General features: G+C 30.1%; 1 protein-coding gene across 7 annotated transcripts in view; it reads left to right on the plus strand.

Moving 5' to 3' along the window:
- Window positions 1–27,214, plus strand: part of LOC140663681 (disks large homolog 1-like) — a 265,116-nt gene that overhangs the window by 70,507 nt on the left and 167,395 nt on the right. Inside the window, exons 4-5 of one of the 7 annotated variants that reach the window (XR_012046306.1) lie at window positions 19,204–21,147; window positions 22,297–22,387. The exons of 2 other annotated variants lie outside the window; for them this stretch is intronic. Coding sequence is in view for 3 of the 5 variants with exons in the window: in XM_072888036.1 (XP_072744137.1) it covers window positions 19,204–19,343 (140 nt within the window). In the remaining 2 variants the exon portion in view is untranslated. Of the gene's footprint in view, window positions 1–5,662; window positions 15,850–19,203; window positions 21,321–22,296; window positions 26,429–27,214 lie in introns of those variants that run through there. 4 more of the 7 variants (XR_012046307.1, XM_072888037.1, XM_072888036.1 and 1 more) reach the window with 4 other exon arrangements.

Here is a 27,214-nt window from a genome sequence, read left to right on the forward strand (position 1 = left end):
TATTTTTTATCGTATTCTATTTTTCTTAACTGCAATCATCTCTCTCTCTCTCTTTCTCTCTTTCTTACCTTTTTGAACGAATTCGATTAAATAATCTTAATTTCTATTTGTTATTCGTGAAATGCTATAATTGTAGTCACGGTGCACAAAAATTGGAAAAAGAATAATAGTGAAGTCGAGAAAATTGGGAAAAACAGATAGTTTCAAATCCAATTTGTACAACAATTTTTTTATCAGAATTTGTGCGTAATGATAAGCCACGCTTTAAATGTGGTATGTCAATTTGTCTATTAAAATGTGTCTCAATCCCTAATACAGACTAGGAAATTTCTTCATTTAGTGACAAGGGATCGTTATCATTGAATTCCTTCACTGGTATTACCATTGGCTCGCACGTGGCTGTCGATTTGAAATTCAATCCATGACTCGACGCTGTTGTAAGATCGTTAACCGAACGTTGCGAACATTGCCCTTACACTCGCTGCTGCAGCTGCTTGCAGAACGTAGATTAGTTCTTTTACGAAATTCGTGTCGCGTACGCCCGAATCCACCAATTTAACACGATAATTTTATAGTGAAAATATCATTTATCATTTTCAAAACGCGGAGACTGGCTGGACGATTTCCGGAATTGGCAGTGAAGAGATGAAGTGAGTTCGCGTCGCGTCACGTGTAAACGTAATCGAATTTATATGTGTAAAAAGAAAATATCAAATTACATGAATAAATGTAAAATTAATGCAAAATGTAATTATAATAAATAATAGAAATATTATACATTTTTATTTATTATATAATATTACATTATAATTTATAATACAACACAAAATAATATTACATTACAATAAAATTTCAAATCTTATTATCATTAGAGCAATCTTAAAGTGTTATCGTGAAAAAAAATCATCTATAATATTTTACTTTCAATTTATTTATTCTTAATGCGACTTGTACATCAAACTTCATAGATCGACGATAATTATTATTAGCAAAAGAAGAACATTACGCGAACAGTTAATATTTTATTGGATATATTTAACATTCTGCGATGCCTATCTTTAAGGCCCTATTGTCAAGGACAATTATATTTGTGATTAATATTTGGCAATGAGATCTAAATTTTCTAGAGGTATTGCCAGAATATCGCTGCTATAAATTCTATACATGACAAATAATATTCTAACAGATATAAAAAGTAGCGATAAATTTGGGACATCTAAAAATCTATCTACGTTAGGAAAATATTTTTTTGAGTGTATATAGAATTAGCTCGAGGATTCATGGAAATACAATTTTTGTTCAATACATACGGGATATAAAAACATCGCTTTCCTTATCGAAGGATCTGTTCCTAGTTTGGAAAAGTGGGGACAAACGCAAGGACTCGCAAACGATTCCCAGGATTTGATGGAGGGGTGAACGTGAGCTTGCGCCATTATATGTAGATCAATCACAGCGTATGCTGAGGTCAGTCTATCGAGCGCGTCTATCGAGATCAGTTTATTGAGCGAGCGCGAGTGTTCGTCACGATCGATCTATCGAGTGTGCGCTCCGGAAATATTCTGTTGGTTTGTAGGCAACTATTTGAGTGCAGCCTGATCAAAATTTCGCGAGTGAAGTTTGACTTTAATTTCGCAAATATAACAATTACCTTTCGATCGACGCAAAATTCTCCCCGAGATTAGTGAATATCTCGCCCCATATCGTATCATCGAATTCGACAGGCTAAATAGTTGATAGGCTTGTAGACACTCGCGTCCTTGGCGAGCAATATGTAAATTTCTACAGATTCTTTCTCGCGTTTTCTAATTGCATCATGTAAACTGATGTAAATTTATGAGAAATAATATAGAATAAAATTTTATTGTTAAAATATGGAATATCATACATTTTGATTTTACGTCATATAATTTTTTACGGAAATTTTGTGAATTTAATAAAAATAATATTTATATCGAATGAAAGAGAGAAGGAAAGAGAAAAGAGAAAAAGAAAATAAATGGTTCGCGATCGCGATTATTTAGACGCTTTGTATTATTTGAAGGACACGCTTACTCAGAGAAATATATACTACTGGAAAAAAAAACAACATTGAGCTCGGATGACTCGCTGGAGAGAATTAGTAGGGATAAAAAGTCAAGAGGGCTCGTACCTCGTACCGCGCAAACAATTGTATCTGGTGTCCTACATAGATCAGTATATCGAGTGCGCGTTCCCGAGTTATTTCGTTTGTGTATATAAAATTATAGTTGCGCGTATGTATCTACAATCGAAATATTGGATATTAACTAGTAATTATATGTGTGAATACATATCGCTGTATCAGTATTGATGAATATACTGAGGAATTTAATAAACAGTCGGCAGCCTTTTGAGCCACTTTTTTTCTCTGCGTATTTTTTAATTGATAATAATAATATTAACCGTCACAAAGCTACACGAGACGTAGGAGTGTGGAATAAAATTTTATTGTTGAAATTGATATTTATTTCGATTACGTCGTAATTGTGGAAGTTGAATTTAATAGAATTACAATATTTGATCGCGGACAATGTGGATGAACGCAATATAAAACGATATAGTAGTAGTAGATACTTTGTCAAATTTTGCGATCGCAGCCCTGACGATTGATATGTAAACCCCTGTAGTACGTTGCACTTCCGCTAATTGCCGAATAATAATCGTCGTGAGTAATTGAAAGAATATTTTTGGAACGTCGATCTGAAAGCATCAAACGATTGATTAGGTTAAAATTAAGTGTCTCGTGAATGATATAGTAATCTTTATTTAACCGATGCGTGAACATCGATTATTAGACTGCGTGGAAATCGCGGTTAGCTTTGTTAAACATTTTGACGTGTGATTCTTCCGTATATGTGTGCATTCGTTAATCATTGAATCGCAATCATCGAGTGCGTATTACGAATAAAATAAGTGCTATACAACAGATAGAACACGACACAACGAATAAAATACAACGAATGGATCGTCGACAGGAGTACCGGATAAAAATAACGGCTCGATTATTATTATGGTTACGGGAGTGCAAATGCTGCGAATATACGTATATCGGTAATCGATATTCGATTGAAAGTATATTGCCGTCCATAAGTGAATGTCTGAAGCAAGTATAAGTATCATGAGTATTTTTTTTATAGTTGTTAATAACCGAATAAATAAATGTTTCTCGGGAGTGTCGAAAAAAGTATCACGGGATCATCGAATTTTAAATATCCCGATTATCGTGACTGATATAGTGATTAATATTCATTCGACTGCTTCACTTGCGATGGATTATCGAGTATCGTTAATCAAAGCTTCGGACAGAAAGATGAATGGATTGGATGACGAGAAAGAAACAGCGAGACGACCGGTGAGTCTGTAATTTTATTTTTTATCGATGAAAAAACTTGATCATGATACTCATTCTTTATTATATTTTTTATCTATATTTAACATATATTTACTTCACTAATTTAACGTTTTAATTTATGCGAAATATATTAAATTTAATGAATTAAATTTCTCGCAATGAGTTCCTGCCAACGAATCTATATTCGTTTACCAATTTTTAATCCATAAATTCAGTCTTATGGTTTCTTGCGTTTTTTTTCCGGCGTTCTTTTTTAATTTCTACATTTAGTGAGAATTGTATACATTCTCTTTGTATATTTCTGTAATATATTATAATCTGTAATTATGTACATATATACTCGAAAATTCTGCTCGTATCTAAAGACATGGGGAGAGCTTCTACGTGCATATCTCAATTGCAGAAGTTTAAATTTCTCGGCTTCATTTCAATCGCTTTTTTTTTTACAAATTTCTCTCCTCTTGACAGACCCAATTTTCTGTAACATACAAGTGTCTTTTCCGTGAAAGGTTATTAAGTGATTTACTTGTTAATAATCTCTATTGAGTGCTAGAGAGAGAGGAAGAGGAGGAGAGAGAGAGAGAGAGAGTTTATGCCTTATTTGCGTAATGCATGACGTTCTGAGCCGTCACTTGCTGCAGCATTGGCCCGCAGGCGATTGTTAACAAGTTACCACGGACTCGAGAACTTGTTATGTCTGTTAAGCGCTGAGATTAGTCTGGAAATCGTTTGTGAATGTCTTTCCATTTTCATTAGAGTGCCTTCGGTCTAAACTGATTTTATCGTACAATACTTTTTTTTTTCTTAGCACACTTAGCGATCAATTATTTTTTTGCATTAATCTTATTATTAAAAAATAAGAATTGAACTAAAATATTTTGTAAAATATAAAATTAATGCTTTGGTAGGAAAAAAGAGAGAGAAAGAGGAAAGGAAAGAGAGGTTTTGATTTGGAAAGATTCTTTTTTTATCCTTTCTCTCTCTCTCCTTTCTTTCTCTTTCTCTCTCTCTCTCTCTCCCTCTCTCTTTCTCTTCTTGTCTCTTTTATTTTTAAAAAAGCGGTTTAAACTCTAATTACAAGTAGTTTCTTGAATTTTATTTTTACTGTGAAAATTTTTTATATGTAAGTTGTCATCTTCGAAGAAATGCGAATTTTTTGAAATTACGTTATGTATTTTCTGGATAAATGAAAACGGCTCTCGTAATTTTTGCAGTGAAGTATTTACGCAAATAATTTTGCTTACATACATATAAAGATTATTCTTGTATATATTTCCAGATTACATATCGCAGGATATCTTTTGTAGAAAATTGCAACATTGGTAACATTGGTAACATTGTATTAATATAATATTGTAGATAGAGATATGTGGCATATCGTTAAAGTTTTTCATAATGTTTATGCAAATGATTGGTAGATATACAATACGATTAGGCGGGAGAGGGTGGATGCAAAATTCGAAAGTAATATTTCACGTTTCACAATGCATTTGCTGTTTCTATTCTCAAATTCTCATTCTTCATTCCTTCATAAAATCGACGGTAAATTTACTCGCAGTCTAAACAATATTGCAAAAGTGTGAGTTTTCTGTCACCTCCTATCAGTTCACTTAAACACAACAAAGATTAGTTCGTAAATTTTGCTTAAAATGAGAAAATGAGAGAAAAAGATTCCATTTTCTTTTTTCTCTTTTTTTTTTTATTTGTCTACTTTTGTTTATTTTTTTTTTTTTTTTTTTTTGTACATCGACTTTTGCACTTAATTATATTTTAATGGCACGTTTAAGTCAGATGATAACAATTCTACTTACAATTAAACTTACTATAATGGATTTATCGAAGTATTATATTTCTCTGTTGTCTGATCAAATCAAACCTTTTCTACTGACGCCGAACGTCTTAATTTGAACAGATTTAGTTCGTTGACTAAATGAGAAGATTTAATTCTCATTGTGAGGAAGACTTTTAATTGTAATCTATTTTCAACTGCTGTTATTTATTAGTCTTGATTTTTATTTATATACTTATAATAAAAAAAAATTTTAATCGCATCATAATTAGTCATTAACTTTTACACAATTAATAATCATTATTTTTTAATATCTAACTGCTAATAAGAATATCATAGTATAATATTGCACATGAATAAATATTTATGAATCGAACGATAATTTAATTGATGATATTAGTACACATACAAAGACAATTTTTGTGTTTTACAAAAACAATCTTACGAGACCTTAGCTTATCAAATAAACAATAAACTAATAGATTCTGGAAACCTTTTAGATGTTAATTTTGGAATCAGGTATCACAGCTATCGCAAACACTGACATAATTAAGTAATTTTGGATCGGATAATACTGTTTCGGTGGTATATCAGCTTACCAACGATGTGATAAGAAGATGTTAAGCTATCAGGTTTATCACCTTAGGGGAGAATACAACCGGCACCATCATAATGTGAGTATTCTTTATCGTTTATTTGTAAATGAGTATAATTAAGACTGATATAAGTTTGTTTCGCGTTAATATTTATCAATATTTGTTAATACCTTCATATATAATAACAAATTCGAGAATAGCGCAATAAATTAACAATAAATTAATATTAATTATTTTATTTGCATTTGATTTCTCTTGAGGAATGTTGGATTAATGGAGATGTTTGTCCGGATATTTATAATTATGCAAAAAATAAACATTTCTTCAAAAAAGTGCAATGTATTTCTAAATGTTTGCACAATATGAATTAAAAGCGCGTAACGTGGATTGAAAAGTTTTGATCTGTTATTTATACATGTCATTAATTTTTATTTCCACGTTCAAAAATTACGCCGTTATTGCTAGTGTTTAACATGTATTTGCTTTCACAAACTTTATTATACGGGAATATATTCTCATCAATTTTTTATTCTAGAGAGACACTTTTTTGTTTATGTTATCTTTTGAAATTTATATATTTACATTTTTTGAATTTTATCCAAAATAAATCTAGATATATATGATAATGTACATATAATAATGTAACACAAATTGTGTATGTTATATTTGAAAAAATGATCTTGAAGAGAAACAAGATATATATTTTCGCGCGCGACACTCGTGAAGATGTAATATATGCATTTGATACGAAAGTACTTCCAGTTTTTCATTACAGCGGAACAATTATTTATCGTTACTGCGCGTACATTATTATTCTTTATCTATTCCGTGAAAGTGCATGGAAAATTTTGTGGTGTCGGAATATTAATGATAAATATCTTATTATCCAGATTAGCAGAATGAAACGCTTGCGAAACATTGACAACTATTCATGATTATTTAAAATTTAACATTCTACGAATTGAAATAAAATAAACATCTTTATTATTAAATATTTGAAAAAATTTGTCAGGTATTTTCATTTACTTATTAGAAATTATTAGCACATGTTTCTAATTTTTTTTATATTTTTAATTTTATTTTTAATTGTATAAGTTCTATTAAATCGAAGAAATTAAGCATACATTTCCCACATCTTTTTTGTTCATCACGTTTTTTGGCTACGTCAATTAAGCCATGTCAAAGATAACAATAATAAACAGAATCGAAACTTTTAATGTTATCTTTTTTTATTTCCCTGTTTATTTGACATCCCACGATTACTTCAATATGTCTTAATTGTTGGAATGAGTTTTTTAATCTTTTTTTTCTTTTTGACTGAATTTTAATCGTAAATTTCTTCCACTTTTTTACCATTTTTCGTCAGTCTATACCAATTAAATTATTCGCTAATATTGTATTTACTTTACTTCTTATACAACACATGTATTATCATCTTTCAACAAATATTTATGCGTTACCCTGCAAAATAGTAGCATATATACATCTGTAATTATATAAATATAAATTATAAAAAAATATAATTGCATCTTATATAAAGTTCAAAATAAAAAGTAAATACGAAAAGTTATTTCATTACAGTTTAATTTATATTTGATGCATATAAATACCTACATAAAACCGATGAATATAAATTATACTTTTTTTCGAAATTTATAGCTGAATTAATTCAATTTAATCTTTTTTACATCTCTTTCTTTTTATATAAAAATACAAGTTACTTACACATTGCTATATGTTATTTATAAGCGTTATATACATTTATACATATATATACACACATAGACACCGCATTGTTTTTATCACGCTCGTTGTGTGTAAATTATTGTTTCGTTTTATTCAGACAAATAGAAACGTTTTTCGTCTATGATATAGTGCGGCTCGCTATCAAAATGTTCGACTGGTGAGTTCCATTGTTAGTCAGGTAAACTATGCAACCTAATAACTTGATTGATAATTTTGAATTTGAGCTGGGACTGAGCATATTCTATGTTTTAAAAAATTCTATTAGCACTATTACATAATTTTTATTAATTTATTTGATCCGAGAAAGGCATATTGCTACGTATATACATATATCTATATAAGACGCTGATTGATTTTCGAGAATTATTTATTTTAAAACGGCTCTTATATTGTATATAAAATTGTGATAAATATGCTAGAGTTTTTTAATTTCCTAAATATTATTAAAATACATGATTGTTTGAACTGTCAATCAAATTGACAGTTTTGAGAAAAATGTATGCAATTTTAAAGCAATTCTTTGTAGTTGAATATGTATTTTTACGCAAAGTATATTTACGAGAACGTAAAAGTATTTCTAAGAATATAAATTTTTTTTCATTAACACAAATATGATTATGAATGTTCGCAAGATATTTACAGTTTTGTAAATAATTTATAAAATAGATTTATTTTACTAAATTTTTGTTAAATTAAATAAATTATTTTTCGCGATTGTCTTAAAGTTTGTAAGGCTGATTACCTACAATTAACATTATACATCGGCTATTTTCAAGACGTTGATGAAAGGCGTTAGAATTTTAACTTTCGTGTCACTCGTATTTTTCTTTGGTTCCAAGTCGTCAAATAAATTATGCAGTTTTGCATGCAGCTCCCGTCCGTACATCTGCGATATATCTGTGCGTCTTACAGAGTTGATTCTCTGGAATGCAATTAAGCTACGGAACTTTGCGGGTGCTCTGGTTCTCGTCGAAATCTTTTGCGGCGACTTTTTCTTTATCGCAAGCGAATTCTATATTAGTTTTTCAATATATCAAGTTTTTAATGTTAATTCACGGAAGATAAAATATTCTTTTCTAAGAATGTCTTTGTTCAATTGGTAGTTTTTCTACATAGCTTATATATTCAACTATATATTTTCTCGCAAAATTCGCACCAGTAATTTGTTGGAATTATTTACATGAATAATGAAACGTAAATTTGGGGTGCATATTTTCACTCTGCATAAATCTGTTAGCGATATGCTTGAAGGATTGTTCGGTTAAAACGGCTATTACGACAATGTAATTAGTACTACCAGACAATATATGTGCAAGTGTGCGGTACGTTCTCATATCATTAAACGTATCATCGTTCTACATGATAGACCACGATTGGAACAAGCCAACATAATTGCCTATTAATTATTCAACTGTATAAATGAAACCGGTGTAAATGTTTGTCGATGTACATTAATATGTGAATCCTTTACATAATATATGTATAAAGTAAATTATGTTATCGAATGTCTGGCCGTGTTGTGTTAAAATTATTGAAATGTAAATACAATATATCATAATGAGATGATGCAAATGCGCGTTAATGCGTTGAGTTATTTATTTAATGAGTTCACGATCGAAGTTACTTTCACGTTATTTCGCGAACAAAATTCAGTTTTAGTCAATGTGATAGAGTAAACAAAACAGTCATAGTTGGTAATGCTTGAGAAGAAGTTGATTTCTCAGCGGAGTATAAACTGCATACACTACATCGTTTGCAAACACTTGTGGCATCCTGGGAAAACTTAAGACAACAATCGAACAAATAGTGAAAAAGAGAGGAGAGTTTTTTCATCATACTTTTTCGTTCCTTGCAAATTAATTCTCTACTAATAACGGGATGAATTGTTTATCGGTTTAAATGACGTCTTAGAATAATGTTTAATCGAACGTTTGCTGAGGAGGAGATAAAGAATTTAGAGATAAAATAAAATGCGGAAAATCCGTGTGGATAAACGATACAGATTCTCAGGTTTTCCTTTCGAAAAGATGAGACGTTTATTAAAAATCGACTCATTTTGTAGCTTGTTTCCGAGAAATGATTACTCGTCGCGTGTCGGAGATTATTTCTGGTCGCTCCTAAGTTACGGCGCGCATTTTCTACATTCAGGGCAGATAAATAACCGTGCTGTCGCGCGGCGCAGTGACATAATTTAGGGATGGAACATGCGCTCATTGCGCTTTTGCGAAGTTAAGAAGCGCACTCGCCAGATTATCCTGCTCGGACCAGTTAAAATGTGCAATTAAGCGTTCCGGGTTGGTTTACGACGTCGTGTCGTATCGTGTCGCATCGCGACGCCCGTTGCTTACGAACCCCAAAGTTACTTCATATGTAGGTTATTGGCTAATAGATGTTTCAGGCCAAACTTTTTCCATCTATTTTCATTCCCGTTGCTTACAGCAGTGTCCCGACGACGCAAGCGAAATTTCGTACGAGCAATTTAGCGACCGAACCACGTCACTTTATACACTATCGCTTGTAACTTCATATTCATCAAGCAATATTCCACATATAAAGACATCACTTTGTGCGAAAGCCGTCAAATATACTCTGAAGATTTAATTTTAGAAGAGGAGAGATGTTTATGATTAATTATTAATTTTTTTATTAATTATTTTTATTTGTTTAATATGTGGACATGCACACAATTTATGTCACTTATTATCTGATAAAAATTAATTAATTATTAAAGATAGACCAAGAATTTTTTACATTATTTAATACTGTGGCCATCATTTTTTCTGATTTATTTGATTTCGAAATAAGAAAATCGAAACTGTTTTCTTGACGTCACTCAAAGTGTTATGAATTTTTTTGTAATAAGACAGTTTACAGCGCTGTTATTTTTTACATTTACTAACTGATTAGTATCAAACTTATATTATTGCTAAAATTTACATTTAAAATTATTGTTATTTTATATTATTCTTTCTTTCTCTCTAGTTGTAAATCATTTAAATTAGTAATTATGCCTATAATAGATAATATAATAACAATATTTATTCCGTCTACCATAACGTATAACAGTTTGCATAACCAAAATTACCTTTTCCACAATTGTGCTCGGAGGCTTTTCACAAAGCATTTTTTTTTTTTTTTTTATTTTCTTCGTCGCCGTCGTCGAGCAATGCAATTTTTATGATTTTTGCATTTCATAGCGCACCCTTTCATGCCTGCATAAAGGAAACGCCGGACGTGAGTTTTCTCGACAAGCATTTCTTTCCAGATTTTCGTACTCTTATCCTGCTTCTCTCTCTCTTCTTTACCGCGGATATTCGCGTCGAATTTTCCGCAGAAATTCGGACAACTTTTTCAGGCCTAGTTACTTTTCGGCCAAGACAAACGCATTTCCGGATTGTGTCAAGGGTGGAGATAAAGAAATATATTTTAAAGTCTTGGTAGCCTCGCTCGTGCCATTTTCGTGAAACTTTTACGTTTCTCGCGAAGCGAGAAAATGAAAAATACAAATTGGCCGGAGGAGTGGAACAATTTACGATTTTTCAGTGGCGGGGATTCGGCGATTTTCGATACGCTGAAAAGTCTGGTGGAAAAATCGACCAGTCGAGTTCGATTGCTCGAGAGGGATTTCGTTAAGCTGCCGTAATCTCGGAGCATTTGACCGCCGATGGCGATGTTATGCAAATGTCTGGAGACTACGAGGAATTCAGAGTGTTACTAAAGCGCTTGAACAAACCTCCGGAACATAAACTTTCCGCAGTAAAAGAAGGTATACAGTTCATATATGTAGGTATATATATCCGAGAATAAGTGATCGAGTTCTAATTGAAAGATAACGATAAACATATTATTACTAATGCATATACATATCAAAGAAAAAGATTGTTATGCAGATTTTCAGTCATTCAAATTGCGCGATTAATTGAAACGCATATAATTTATTCATAATATACTTGCATTAAATTATATTTTTAAATTGTATTTTTACATTAAAAAAATGCGCGATATAAATGTACATTCATATATCTGGGAATAAAACTTTGTAGAATTAAAGCGATATAAAAAAGAGTGATGAGAACTTTAGTTTGAAGAAAATTATCGCGACTAAGTTAAGTTTAAATTAAAATTAAATAATCAATTTTTACAATTTGTATTGTTTTTTTTTTCTGTATCACGATAGAGTCCTCACTTTTAAACGCGGCGTCACAAACAATTTCTGAAAATCACGTATCAAGCGATGATTGGATGTAATGTCGGTGAGTCGCGAGATGTATTGTTTCGGCATTGCGCCGACTGTTGGCCACGCAATTTCCATTTGCTCTATTTGCACGCTGGATGATTGCGCAAACATATACGTTTGCGCGCGTCCACACATAAACACGTGCACAAACACATTCGATACACACAGTACACGTTTCACCAGATAATTCTCTGTACAATCAATATTAATATTGCTACCGAGAGACGATTTTCCATGTGTTATGAAACTTTGCATTTTTAATTACTAATTCACTCGTAAAGCATACTTAAACTTCTACATTGCCTGTGTAATATTTCGCAAAATTGTATAAATACGGATGATAATCTCATATGAAAATATAAGATTGATCGATTGTAATTCGAAATTACCTGTCTAATAACGTTATTTTTTGACTATCATCGATTCTGCCCCGAAATTAATTGCCCGCGGGTTCAATCAAAAAATAGCGCGCTGTTTTTTGAACAAATTAATAAATTTATACAAAATGAATGAATGTTCATGAAAACATAATGTATTAAACGTGAAATGAATTAATTATGAAAGTGAACATTTATTTTTTTTTCTATAACTCTTATAAATAATTGAAGAATTAGTCGCATGCAAATAATTGAAGGAATAAGGGAAAAACTATTGTCCTCATTTTAAGATTACTTTAAGATTTATAGTTAACTTATAAATATAAAAATACACAAAGAGATAATTGCTTCGAGTTTACCTATAATATGATGAATATGCAAATAATGAATAAATAATTACGCAAACATTATAATAGAAGGAAATTTCTATATTTTCTGTCAAGAAAATATTTTTTATTTTCTAAAGTTAAATTAGAAAAAGTGATCTTGAAAAGATTTTTAAAGCTTATAATGCCGTTTGAAATAGAGAAACGGAAAAAAAAATAAAACAAAAAGATGCTAAAAATGAGAAATGATGATCTTCTTCGGTCTGTACACGTTCTCATTTAGTTTGCATTTAGACTAGTGTTCTCTTACTCTCTATGACCATTTTTTTTGAAATTCCGACTTTATATGACCTAGCTGAGCAACGGCAGAAAACAGCGAGATGAAACGTCAACTTTTTGCTACTTTTTTCATGCTCTCATAGATGTTTGCCAATCCTCGAGAATGTAACGATGGCTATCTTATGGTGGCTTGTTTCCACCCTCGTTATTCACGAAGGCCATTTTTGAAAAATTTCAGTGCGAAAATAAAAAATTACATTATTTTGACAACTTGGATAAATGAACAGATTTATTTAAAAGGATATATTCCAGGACAAGTGTTATATTTCTTACATAATCGATATATTCTTGACAGATATTTATTACGTCTTACGTATATAAATTCTCTTGACACATACGTATATGTTTCACGGAAACTGTTATAGAATTTCCATCTGTACTTTTTTGTCTTCCTATTCTTCTTATATTCTCGATTCAATACATGTAACCATTTCCTAATACGAGTCTAAAATACATTTATTATAAAATTTTACAAAGAAATAAAAAATACCATGTAAAAAAATAGTTTACTGCGCATGCTTAAATTTAAGTAATTCTGAAAATTAATTACAGTTTTTACTTTATAAGCTGAATGAACAAAGATATGGCAAATAAAAACTAACTTTTTGATTTTTAAAAGTTTCCTTTGATATTTTTTTTTTTTTTTTTACCTAAAATTCTTTACAATCTTCTTTTACATATAAATATTATATTTTTTCTTTTATTTGTAACTTGCGACACTCTTGCAGAAACATTTATAAAAATATTTTTTCCTCACATTTTTATTTTATATACATTTCTTACATAAGTTTTTAATAAAATGTTTCTCAAGTCATATGTTATTATAATAACTGATTGTTGACATATTTTACCATGATAATAATAATAATAATAATATACAACATTTGTCATTTCCTTTACCGAAAAAAAGAAAAAGAAAAGAAAAGAGAAGAAAGAGAAAACATTTAGGACGCAATACGGAATTAATTCCATTTTCTTGTCATCAGATCGTAATCTAAGTATCTTGTTTTTCGGTGTATACACAGTTGATGGTTGCATTCCTATCTATCTTGGAATCGGGTTGTAAAATTGTATGTCCGAAAATCGTCGTGTACGGAGAGAACTACAATGAATAATTAATTTGGACGATCACTTTGACGTATATTTTTCATGTCATTCGCTAGTGTGCATACGTATGCGTACGTGTCTGTTATAAGCGTGATACGTGTAATGTATGGATTGGCGATTAATCTGCTCATCGAATCCAGGTCAGAAAGAAATTGTGATTGTCCGATGATTAAGCGTTTGCGTTCTCCCATGCTACGTAGTACTGAAATTTATGAATTTACGAATAATGCATCGGTTCGGATCATACAACTGTATTATTCAAACTTTAGCGAGAAATATTCTAACATCTAATAATAATAACCCTTAAATCGCATACTGGCGCGAATTAGCACCAGCAAAAATTGTTTTCAATATATAAATTTTTTAAAATGCATCTTTTTAAATAAAATATTATTTTTGTCTTTATACTAATATCACCAATCGATTCCTCAAAAACTATTATCCATAAAAATATACATATATTTCTTAAAAATCGTTTATTTTAACCAAAGTTACGCTGTTTTGAAAATGTAAGATTCTAGTTCACTAGTGTAGAATTTAAAGATGTGTTAAAATTCTATTACAATCGGCTTTTCAAAATTGAATTCTTTATTAATTATATATCCACTTCGTAATTTAAAACATCAAAAGTTTTTCTTTTTACTGTCTTATAAATTTACAAATTATTATAATTGTACTTTTTACTAAGGAAACATCGATTTTTAAGTTGTCACAGAATCTATTCAAAATATAAAATAGATGAATTTTAGATTACTTATAGTTTTATATATTTTGCAAAAAATGTTTTAGAATAGCCTGTTTTACATTATTTTTTAAATTTAGCTGTATATGTATAATCCGTATACCAACTCATTAAGTATACATAATTATAAAAATAAAAATTAGATGATATGTGTAAGCAATTAATTGTAGCCAATGTTAAAAATACACAATATTAGATTATAAAAAAAATATTCGGGACTAACGCTTTTTCTGATCAACAGAATTATCTTTTGGTATCAAAATTGATGATGGCCAGATAATTAAATAAAGCTCGAAACTCGATTGTTTGAAAAATAAAAAAAACACTTTATAATTAGTCGAAAAAGCTTAAAATGATCCAATACTGTAATTATTCGCGCGGTATACTACAGATGGTAATTCCTTGTGCCTATTAAGCGTTATCTCGCGCGTTTGTGAGCTTATCAAGCTTTTTTTACCGACGTTATCGACGGCCGAAGCTTGCGCAATTCTTACAGCATATGTAGCAAGAGAGTGTAAGCTTCGGAAAGCTCGTCTCTCAGTGAAGGATATAGCAGAATTCTGCATTTCCCTATCGGTAACTTTGCTCTTAAGTTCAATGTGAAAGGTATCTTCTAAGCCAGGCAATTTTATTAATGGACAAATTTTATATTAACATCTCTGCTTTGCATATATCTTAATTATCTTATATTAACATTTTTCTTTATTATGAAATTATCGGTTAATTGTGTTGAAAATATATTTTATTTTATTTTATGTATATATATCTCGATTTTTTAAATATAACTTTCATGTGGTTCACTATATAGAAATTTATATTGTTAAAATTTGATTTTTTATTGCAAATAAAATATTACGTCTCTCTTATTGCAATTTTTCCGACGGTCGAGATGCAGCTGATAATGTAGATTGCATTGGCCAACGGTTGTCCACATTCGAGCTTCGCGCTTACAGAAAAGCTCGACGGAGAAGTTTCATCGATTTACTACCGGTAGAAATAATAACAAATGCGGAAAATTCTCGAATGAAATATAATCAGCTTGCCAAGTAATAGCTTCATGAAATATGTAATGGCGTGGAATAAAATTTAATAAACGCGCGCAACAGATCTATAGTTATTTGATTAATGCCTGGGATTGAATGCCAAGCGATACGTCGGATTACAATTAAAACAAAACGCGATTTTATGCAATTTGCATCCTGCCGCCTTTAACGAAAGAGAATACAATGATGCGCGCGTGCACGGAATTAATCGAGATACGGTGCTAATATTTTTTCAGATTGTAAAATTATGGATTATAGAGAAATTTATGGATACTACGACGATTGGATTTACATAATGTAATTTTGTTTTCCGGATATACATTACGAATGTATGCATATAAATTGAGTTTTCCTCTACAAATTTAAATATTTGATTTATACTTTCTTTGTTTGAAATTTGATTATTTAATACAGTTCTATTGAACTTGTACTGTTTTACTATGTCGTTTTACTGTACTATTATATAATGTATAATTTCGAGAACTATATACTTACACAATTTTTACGTATTTAATTATTTTATATTTCTTTGTTATATGTATATGTATATTAGTTGTCATTTGAATGTACTGTATTAAATATCGATTTATTGAGAGTTGCCGTAGAAAACATTTTTATATAAATAGCATTAATATCATTTTCTTTACTCCTTTTTATAGTTTTTAACAGTATTTATGATTTACTACTTTTTTTTATTGATTTCCGTATCGCATCGCGAAGAATTTTCCGCGTGTCTTTCTCGAAAACTAGGATGCTTTATCGTTTCCAGTTTTTCCCTCTTCTATCATGTTTTGTCACAATCGATTTTTTCTTTTTCTGATCGAAATAACAGCTGTGAGCGTTATTTCGATAAAAACGAAAAAGAAGTAGAGGAAAGCGAGACACTTCGCATCTCGATGATTGACTCGGCGTGCGCGACTAGCGAAGATACACTTTCTCGTAATAGTAGCAGTAGCATCGAAGTAGGTAGAAGTTGTTCGGAAAAGTCTCGCCGGTACACAATTTTCAGACGGATGCGATTCTCTCGTGCGAAATCACCCTGTTTACGCGTGAAACTTCCGATCGGCAACGTCACCAGCCAATCCGCGTCTAGATGTTTGCTCCTTCGTGTAACGTTTATCGCTGGCTCTACGCTTGGAACCTGTCAGTATGTTTTGCCGCGCTGAGGAGGGCCGTAACCGGTGCTTGAAACTCGTCGACGTTGGACGTCGGGGTTCTTCTCATAAAAGCGTTCTTTTCAAAGCGATGAATGTGGTTTCCTGGAATCAGCTCTTTTCTTTATTCTTCCTATTTTGTGTGCCAATTTAATATATCTTGACGTATGACGTTTCGAAATTTAAATACCTACATACATATTTCGTTTATTCGTGCAGAACATTTGGCATTTTATAATTTCTAAAGGAACAAATTTTTATTATATTAATTTTTATTATCAGTTTAATAATGAAATTAATTTTTATTATTGATTAATAAATCAGTTTCTAGTCTCACATCAATATACGTACATACATATACATATGTATATTGATAAATAAAAATTTATATAAATAGAATATTTTATTTCAAATATATTTTTTTAATAATACTTTCTAGATCTAGTTTTTTAAAAAATACGCGTATAATGATGTGACAATTTCCTCTTGGTCTTTATATTTGAAATTACATCTCATCTAGAGCTGATAAGCTCGATCGAATGAATGCAGTATTATTGCATTGCGCGCAGACGAGAAATAAACTCTGATATTTCTTTTACAAATTCAATTACACGATCGACCTTAAATTCGAATTTACTCGCGTTTGTATTTATCGCATTACGTTATTACAGATCGATCGAATCGAAATAAACAGAATCATATATAACATTAGCAAATAGCGTATCCCGCTTACAAATGTGACTTTATAGTCGATCAATAGTTGTATCGATAACAAGATATGTATCCGTTGGATTGTCAGGACCGTTGAACCGAACAGGGAATCGCAATCACAAGAAAATCCAAATGGCATCCATCCAAAACTAATGCTGCCGCGTCGGCATATTTATGGCAATTTTATCAGACTCATGATCTCGAGCAGTCTCGAGATCGAACAAGATCTGTAGCTCGATCTAATTCAAATATCAAATTCCTATAATTTTTCTTTATCTCTTTCTGAATATTATCTCTACTTCGTTTTAACACAGATCAGCTCTTCTGAATAAACTGCTCACGCTGATCAAGTCTAGCTTGATCATTGTGTTGCCTTCGATTTTACAATAGCGATTTTAATTAATAATAATTCTAATTAAATTATCAAGTGTGTGAAGCACCTTTATCTTACGGCAAATATTACAGTGCAATATTATATGAAAAAAAAAACTTAAAAAAATTGAAGTCTAAGAATCTGTGATCTCATCATAAAAATTATATTGGTAAAATGATAACGTATTTCCTTTATCCTTTCTGAAGATAAAAAAACACATTTATTATAAAACTTTGTTATAAGTTTACTGTCTCGTAAAAAGAAAGTAATTTTCGAATCCTCTTTAGAATATATGAAAATATGGTTACGCATTAAAGTTTTTAAACGGGGAGTTTTCTTATTTTGCATAATCATACACTTCGTATAAAATCTCATTTGCTTTAATCTGCAGAGTAATATTCATTTTATTAAAAAAAAGTTTTATTTTATGCATAAATCCATAAACTTTTTAATTTTCTTAAATCAATAAAACAATTTAAATTCAAAGATTCAATATCAAGTATTTTAAGCTTTGAAAATTAATCTACAATAAATACCTCGAAATCAAATACTATGTTCATCTATCTCTGTTGAACTTGCTAGAGATTCTTGCTTGTGCAAAGGAGAACTTTGCAAAGGGGAAAAGAGAAAAACGCAGTTGTTTTCCGCGACAGCTGGTGCGATTAAAGAGCAAAATGACGGTCGGTGCGGTGCAGTATTCGCTCGTGTAAAATCAGTCTACGGCAATTTATATGATAATTGCCTCGTTGCATCTCTAGTCAGCACGAATTCTTTTTACCGCAAGGAGAATTCCCTCCTTCCTGCTGCCCCGCTTTCTGCTTCCCGATACTCACTACCCTTTGCGCATGTCTATAGCCGTGGAATATATTTTCTCTCTACGATTTTTCCTCCTTTTCCCAATCGTATATTTCCCGGAGAAAGGTGTTTCCTTAGAATTTTCTTTTGCGCGCATTTATCGTGTCGCTCGCCATGCGGAAATTTCGTTGTCGTTTCTTTCTTGTAAATCTTATATTTCTCGTATAGAATGTTTCGAAATTATCTTTCATCATTTTCGAAATCGTCAATTACATTAGTGACATTTATCTAACGAAAGTCGAAATGTCAGAGAACGAAAAATCTCCATTTATTTATAGCGTGATTTCCTTCACGTTTTCTTCTTCTCTCCAATTTACATGTGATTGTGATAAAAAAAAAAAAAAAAATTGTTGCCTCGGATGTGAAAAATTCGCAGTACTTACGATCGATGGACAAGCATGGCTTTTAACCGCCATTCACCCCCTATCTGTTCAGTGTGCCTCACCGTTTACCACTCTCGCTGCCCATCCGCCTTCAACGCCTGGTTTTTTTTCCGGCCAATCTTCACCCCTTCAACACCACTTCGGCACGCTACCGATGCACACTCTTGTGAACATCGAACGAATAGCGTTTGAGGAAATTGATGGACCTCTGGCACTCGACATCCCGAAATAGGATGAAAGAGCGATGGAAAAAAGAAAATTGTGCTCATCGTTTACAAAAGGATCGATATAGAAGAGAAAGAGGATGAAAGGCAATAGATGAAAAGCTTTCATCTATTCTATTAATACTTGGCGGTTACCATCAATATTGGCCGATTAAGAATTGCATGTTTATTCATTCGAAATTGCATAGATAAGTAATTGAGATATAGGTAATTTGGCAAATTTGAGAACACCTTTTCTCATTTACGCTTTTATTTTTTTTTTTTTTTTTTTGTAAGATGTATTAAATCTTTGATACATATTGCCATGTAATATATCTTTATTGATTATAGAAAAAAATTAATTTAATTTTTCTCTTGAGATTTCACAAAGTTTATAATACCTGCATGCATTACCGTTGCACGTGTTATATGCTTTTATTTGCCTATATTATTAATTTATATTTAATTTATATTTTATTATATTTTCGCATCTTAAAAAAGGGTGGAAGAATTACTTTCTTTTTATGAGACAGTAAAACTTATAACAAAGTTTTATAATAAGTATATTTTTTGTTCTCAGGAAGATGAAGAGAATATGTAATTGCTTTCGCCAATATGATTCTTATGATAAATTCACAAATTATTATACTCTTTTTCTTTAATAAAAACAATTTTTTTCTATATAGAATATTGCACTGATATTTGTCGCAATGAAAATAAAAGTATTGATGTCATTATACATATATAAATCGCATTCTTTGAAACTGCGACAATAAAGTTAAATTACCATGTCCATTTGTGATTTGACAAATATAATAATAATATTTTTTTATTGTGTAAGTTATTTTTACGTAATTTATTTATCTAGCAGCACACATAGTAACATTTTTAGGCAGAAAACGACGGATATTATCGCATAACATAACAAACACTTATGTAATCACATCTTTCTCATCAAAATACAATATTTAAATCTCTTAATTTTTAGTTAAATAGATACACTTAAAATTAAATCATTAAACTTAAATTTTTGATAATTGTAATTACAAATATTAGTTAATATTCGCGTGTGTTTTTGTGTTATTTATGTGGTAATATTTCTTTCTTTACACATTAATTATATAAAATTAATTATAATAAATAATTAATAAAATTTATATACCTATACATATATACATATACATATATATATATATATATATATATATAACTTGCGAAAATGTTTATTATACAATATCAAATGAAGGAAAGCGTAAGTTTTTACATGATAATAACATGCCTCTAATTTCCAACGCTCACGTTTGCAAGTGGTTTAAAGATCGAATTCAATCATCTCTGCTTCGATTATTTTCTCTATCGATTGATTTGCCGCGAACTACTGGTATACTGCATTGCTTGGCCAGAACGTGTAATTTTTCCTTATACATAATGCAGGCCGAGATCAAAGAGCGTTTGGTAACGTTGGCGATATACGAGAGCGCCCGCATATATGTGAGCTACGTTTACGCGCCTCACACGGGTTATATCGCCTGTGCCATTATGAACTTGGTCAGGATCGATTGGGATCAGCGGCGCTACTGCCGCCGTTACGAAGCTTAACGGCCGATAAGACTCTCACAGATACGTGATTCGATTCGAGAAGAAGCACAGAAGAGCCTTCTCTCGCATCATCTGTTTTAATCCGTAACTTCTTCGTGGACGAATTGGATTGGTGTTAGAAAAGAGATGTTTGGTACAACAGGAGAAATGAGACTGAGAGGAGGAATGCCGAGGGAGAGGGCATTCCCTGTTAAGTATGATACATCACGGGATTGTACTTCTATCGGATTTTCCGCGAGAACGCTTCTTTAATCCACCAGATGATACTAAATATTCTGGAAATATCAGTGTTTCATTTTCGACTTCGTAAACAGAATTTTGTGTTTCACACTTTATATTTCAAAAGTTGCATCTGCACAATTGTTTGGTATGTTATATATATATATATATATATATATATATATATATATATATATATATAAATACACACATACATATACACGTTATATATTTGATGTTACAATTAAAATGTATAAATTGTAATCGCTTTCTTGCTTCTTATGACATCACGTATACATTTGATATTACAATTGCATTGTATAAGTTGTAATCACTTTTTATTTCTCGTAATAAGAATGTTGTTTACGTTAGCTTTTGTTGAAGATTTATATCTCTGGCGAGAATAATGTAATCACGAAAACATTTCTCAATTTCGCCAAGCTGGAAAGTTATAACAATATGAGCGAATTTCAAGTTGATCGCGAATTACATGAATAAAACTGCGAAATAGAATAAGAAAAAGGAGAATAGCCCGTGTCCGGGCTTTGGTCAACAACGACGGCTCATGGGAAATTCTCGAGAATTGTTTATGTGAGAGACAAGTGTATCGCGGATGCATAGAATTTTTTAGAGGATCGCGAGCGACCAAACTCTCCACTCCATGTTCCGTAACCATTCAAATTTGTGAAACGTTTTTTCTTGCATTACGTAGTCTTTCGCATCGGCAAAATGATAAAAAAATTCACGCATAGTATGTACAGTAATTCCATAATACTCTGTAAGCAATCGATGCTGATAATTAATGGCTAATAATCTCTTCTAACAATCACATGTCTCACATTTTACTCTCTCTCTTTCTTCACTTTCTAAGTTTGTCGTCATCCAGTTTTTATAACGATCGTATTATTTATGTATTATTGAGTGTGTTTTGTCACTATTCCTACATTGGATTACACAAAAGTATGATGCGACTATTAGGGTGTACTGAATCAAGAATAAGATATACGATTATGATTTATCAATATAAATACATTTACATATATCTAGGCATTAAATACGTAATCTAATAGCAAGCTCGAACGAACGGCATAAATTGCATAAATCTAATAAAGAATTTTTGTTAGTTTTTAGTTTTACGGTGAATCTATCGATGCGCTATCGAGTATCGCTGAACACCAAAGGACGGATGTATATTACGATATGATGACATCATCGTTATATCATAATGCCATGTGACACCGCATGTGTGCTACAGATTGCGCACTGTAATAGATATTTAATCCTTAAACTTGATAACGTTAAAATCAACAAAAAAGTTAATTAGGAATCGCTCAAATATTAGCACGATGAGGAATCTGTTAAACTTTCTTTCTTTTTTTTTGAACATGGTTTGGATGTAATATTAATTTTATTTAAGCTATACCTTAGTAATATTTATCTAAAGTAAGGTTACATCTAAAAACAAGACAGAAAATAGAAGAAATTATTGTATTGTATTACATAGTTTCTAATATTATTTTGTAAGAAGTCTGCGAATTTTAATTTAAAAAACTTACTTTGGATGAATATCAAAGATATATTGAAATTCTGAATTTATAAAATATCAAACATATGTTGAAATTCTGAATGAAAAAAAAACTTACTTTGAGAGAATATTAAAAATATGTTGAAATTCTGAATTAGTATCGCGTCGCAAAATCGCATGTGTGTATGTTGTAATGATTGTGTTTTATTATATAATCTATTGATCAGCATTTGAACAGATTCAATTTTGAAGCAGTATGTACATCAAAGAAAATCTACAAATTCTCAGTATGAATGAGAATACAGTCCAGTGCAAAGAAAAAATACGAATGACTGTTTGAAAATGTGCAAATGTTTGAAAACTTATTTTGGCGATTCGGTTATTATTTGTTATATTATTCGCTCGGTAACCCATTAAAAAAAATTTCTATTTTGCATTAATTTCTGCATTAATGTATATTTTTACAGTAAAAAAATATTTATAGCATATTGTTGTGAACTTGTCGCCTGACTATAAAAAAAATTAAAAATTAATGACATTTTTCATATTCCGTTTATATCACAAAGGTTTAATTTCGTTTACACTTCAAAGGCTTCGAAACTAAGGTATTTTTCAATTTTTTATATAATGTTAAAATGTTAAATGGACCATTTTTATTTAAATATTTTCCTTTGAAGTAAAATCAAAAGCAGTATAAATGAGTAGAAACGAATTTTTTGTTGAATCTCATTAGTCATTTTACAATATCTTTAAAAACAGCTAAATTACTTTTTATAAAGGATATCTAAAAATCGAAAAATGATGTATTCTGTGAATACCCTTTGAAGTACAAATGAAATAAAAAGTACAAATAGGTACACATAATTCTTTGTTGAATTCCGTTAGTCGTTTGATGATATCCTTAGAAACGGCTAAATTACTTTTTGTAAAAAATATTTAAAAATTAAAAAATACTGCACTTTTGTATCTTTTGAAGTATAAATGAAATAAAGAGTACAGAACAGTACAAGTGATTTTTTATTGAATCCTGTTGACCGTTTACGGTATCTTTAAAAACGTTTAAATTATAAAAAATACTTAAAAATGAAAAAAATGTTGTACTTTTGTACTCTTTGAGGTACAAACGAAATAAAAAATACAGACGAGTACAAACGATTCTTTATAAAGGTTTGCAGATCAGTTGACAAAATATCTATATATGATATTTAAAGTAAGTTTGTTATACTAAAACTGCAAAACTTTTGTAACAAAAATATGAAAAACTATATAATATGATACGATATAACTATTCAAAAGAACAATTATACTAAAATTATTTAATCTTTAATAATAATAATTTGATTAAATTTTGTATCTCAAAAATTATGAAGTTGCACCCTCAATTTTCAAAGTACTATTTTCAAAGTTCTACTTTTATTATTATAATGGAGGGAAAAAAATTATTCTTAATAATTATCAAGAAATTTTCCTTTTATTTTGAATAATTTAGAACTCTTAATAGAACTATGGTATCATAATATAAGAGTCAAACAAAAGACAGATTCGTGCCAATGTTCAAAACATAAATGCTTATACTTAATCATTTTTAAACAATAGTATTTCAATCTAGAATAATTATGAAATTTTTTAACAGTAGACAAAAACAGATATGTGCGTACAATATTGTCTTCTCTTACAATTAACATTTTAGCAATTTTTGAAACATGAATGTTTATGCTTAATCATTTTTAAACAATAGTATTTTAATCTAGAATAATTACGAAATTTTTTAACAGTAGACAAAAGCAGATATGTGCGCACAATATTTTCTTCTCTTACAATTAACATTTTAGCACTTAGCAATTAAACTTGTTTGAAAGTTATACCTTGTTATAACACGCGCTTTGTGAAGAATGATATAAATTTTTTACACTATTAATTGTATAGTAATATAAAACCTTTATTTGAGATTCGAGATTGCTTGATTATGCAAAATCGTACATGAGGTACATCTGAGTTTTTGCGAAAAAAAGGTGCGCAATAATCTTCAGGATTTTTTCTCGTTGTACAACACAAATCCTTAATTTTTCTCTCGTTATATTACATTGTCACCTTACAAAGATTTCTTTTTTACACACATAATTTATTTATGCTTCTCGAATACACTTTTTTCAACACAGAAAAATAATATTACATTATGCAAATTGATGTTATTGACGCAATAATGCAGTTTACACATTGGATAAATAAAAATAGTAAAAATGAAAAATTGAAAAAGAATTAGAAGAATCAGAATATTCTAAAGATACTTACATTATAAATTATAATGTTGCAATTGATTTTTTTAGAAAGTTGTAAAAAAAGATGTTTAAGTTAATATTGATACTTGACATTATGTGCCATATTGAAATTATTTTCGTGTACGTAAAAAGAAAGATTCCATTTCTGTATTATTTAGTACAAAATGTGATTATTTATATATGTTTATTATTTCTGAAATTAATTCATATTGAGATAAATAAACAATGAGTAGAATAAAAGTCCTTTAATATATGAATAAATGGAGCAATATTAAATGGTGAAATGAAATCCGGTTCGTACGATCATAAATTCAAGTTCTAATAAGAATCGTAAAAGAGGCATGACATCACCTATAAGAAGTTTGCCAAGTTTCATAGGAAAAGTCGCAATACGACCAAAGACGACGAGTGAAATTCTATTTCGCCGTTTAACTCCGCACGTCGCCAAAGTGCAAAGTAAATATTTAGCAATGCAAATACTTAACGGTTTGAGAAGAAAATAATGTTTCCACAAATTTTTTTTCGCTTATTTCTCTGTTATTTTATCTTGAAATCGCATAAAGGAAAGCTGATAAAAGATTCAAGAGAAATGAAAATGTTATGGTAAAGCAATATAGTCCAGAAATCTTCTTATATGTTGGCCTGAACTTAAAGCTCTTACTTCAAGAGTTACAACTTTTACTTTTAAATACTTTGTGCTATATATTTGTGTGACAAATAGAAAGAGCGTAATTATACAATACAATTCATTTCTATAATTATTTGATTTAGCCAAATACCATAATCGCAACTATATAATATGTTTGCATGTATATACTTTTGCATAGCATTTGAATATATTTAATAAGATTTGAATTATAAATTTGGTCAATATTTTTAACCTGAGCTGATAAAACAGGCAGATGGAGTGCGGTATGTTTCCGGTGTTCTGAGGATGGACGCGCGCGATCTCGGTAATTGCAATTTCGCACGTGACACACACTACAGACAAACTAGGATGCATCACCGACGACGATGGCATTAGCCGATGATGCAAATTGGTTTCCCGAATTAATTTCGCCGACGGGAATAAGTTCGTTCCGACGATTACTGCGCTTTAGAACATCTCGTTCGACATCAAAATTCAGGAAATTGTGTTCGCGAGATTTTCAATTGATCGTTCGTTATATATACAATCCAAGGTTGGCTGAAAAAGTCCAGTGAATGGAAAAAACCATGAAGTAAATTCCTTTTTTTTACCGTCCTTGACTTTATTCAATAAAATAAACTGGCAAAAACTGCAAAAATAACTAATATGTAACACTGAAATATATTTATATAACTTTATGCGAAAGATATTTTTGCTTTAATTAATAAATATACTAATCACTATAGTTAAAACAGTAATATAATATACAGTATAGTAAAACAAATAAAATCAATATAACAACAGTCTTTTTTAATTCAATAATATGTAAAATTTGTAAAACAAAACTTTAGCAATATAAAGTGTTATTAAGTTTTATAGTAATTTTTATATTATATAATTTTAATAGTTTAATAAGAAAAATGTAATAATAACAGATTGAAAAATTTTTATTAATTTAGCTCTGATTCGCTTTTAATATCTTTAACAAAACATTACATTAATTTATTTGCTACGTCGATGGCTAATCTATTACGGATTTTATTATATTTTGGATAAAACTTAAATTAGAAAACTCACAATTGATCAGTATTAATAAAAAGGTTTTTTATTTATTTTAACTTTTATTTTTATAGAAAAGATCAAGTTTTTGTCGGTTTTTTTCCGGAAAAATCAGTTTTATAACATGAACAGCCTAAGAATTTGAAATTTTGGTAAATCTAATGTAATCAGATAAAAAAATGCATAGTTTATCTCACGTCTTATTATTATATATATATATATATATATATATATACGTATAAGTATTGTGATATCTAATAATTTATATTATCTTAACAATTTATAAAACACACACACATATGTACTTCTACATAATGTACTTTATTAGAATTTAATACTGCTTAGTAACATACATACATAATAATATTTTTAAAACTTAATATTATAAATTATTCAGCTTTTGTAAAATTACAGAAATTATATTAAATTTTAGAAAAAAATATATGTTAAATTTATACAGCAATACTTGCAATAAAAATCGGTTATTCATTGAAGTTAATCTGTCAATTGTCAAGTACCTTATGTTTCTGGTTTGAAGGATCGACTATTTA

Source organism: Anoplolepis gracilipes, chromosome 3 (assembly GCF_047496725.1).
Source record: "Anoplolepis gracilipes chromosome 3, ASM4749672v1, whole genome shotgun sequence".
NCBI lineage: Eukaryota > Metazoa > Arthropoda > Insecta > Hymenoptera > Formicidae > Anoplolepis > Anoplolepis gracilipes.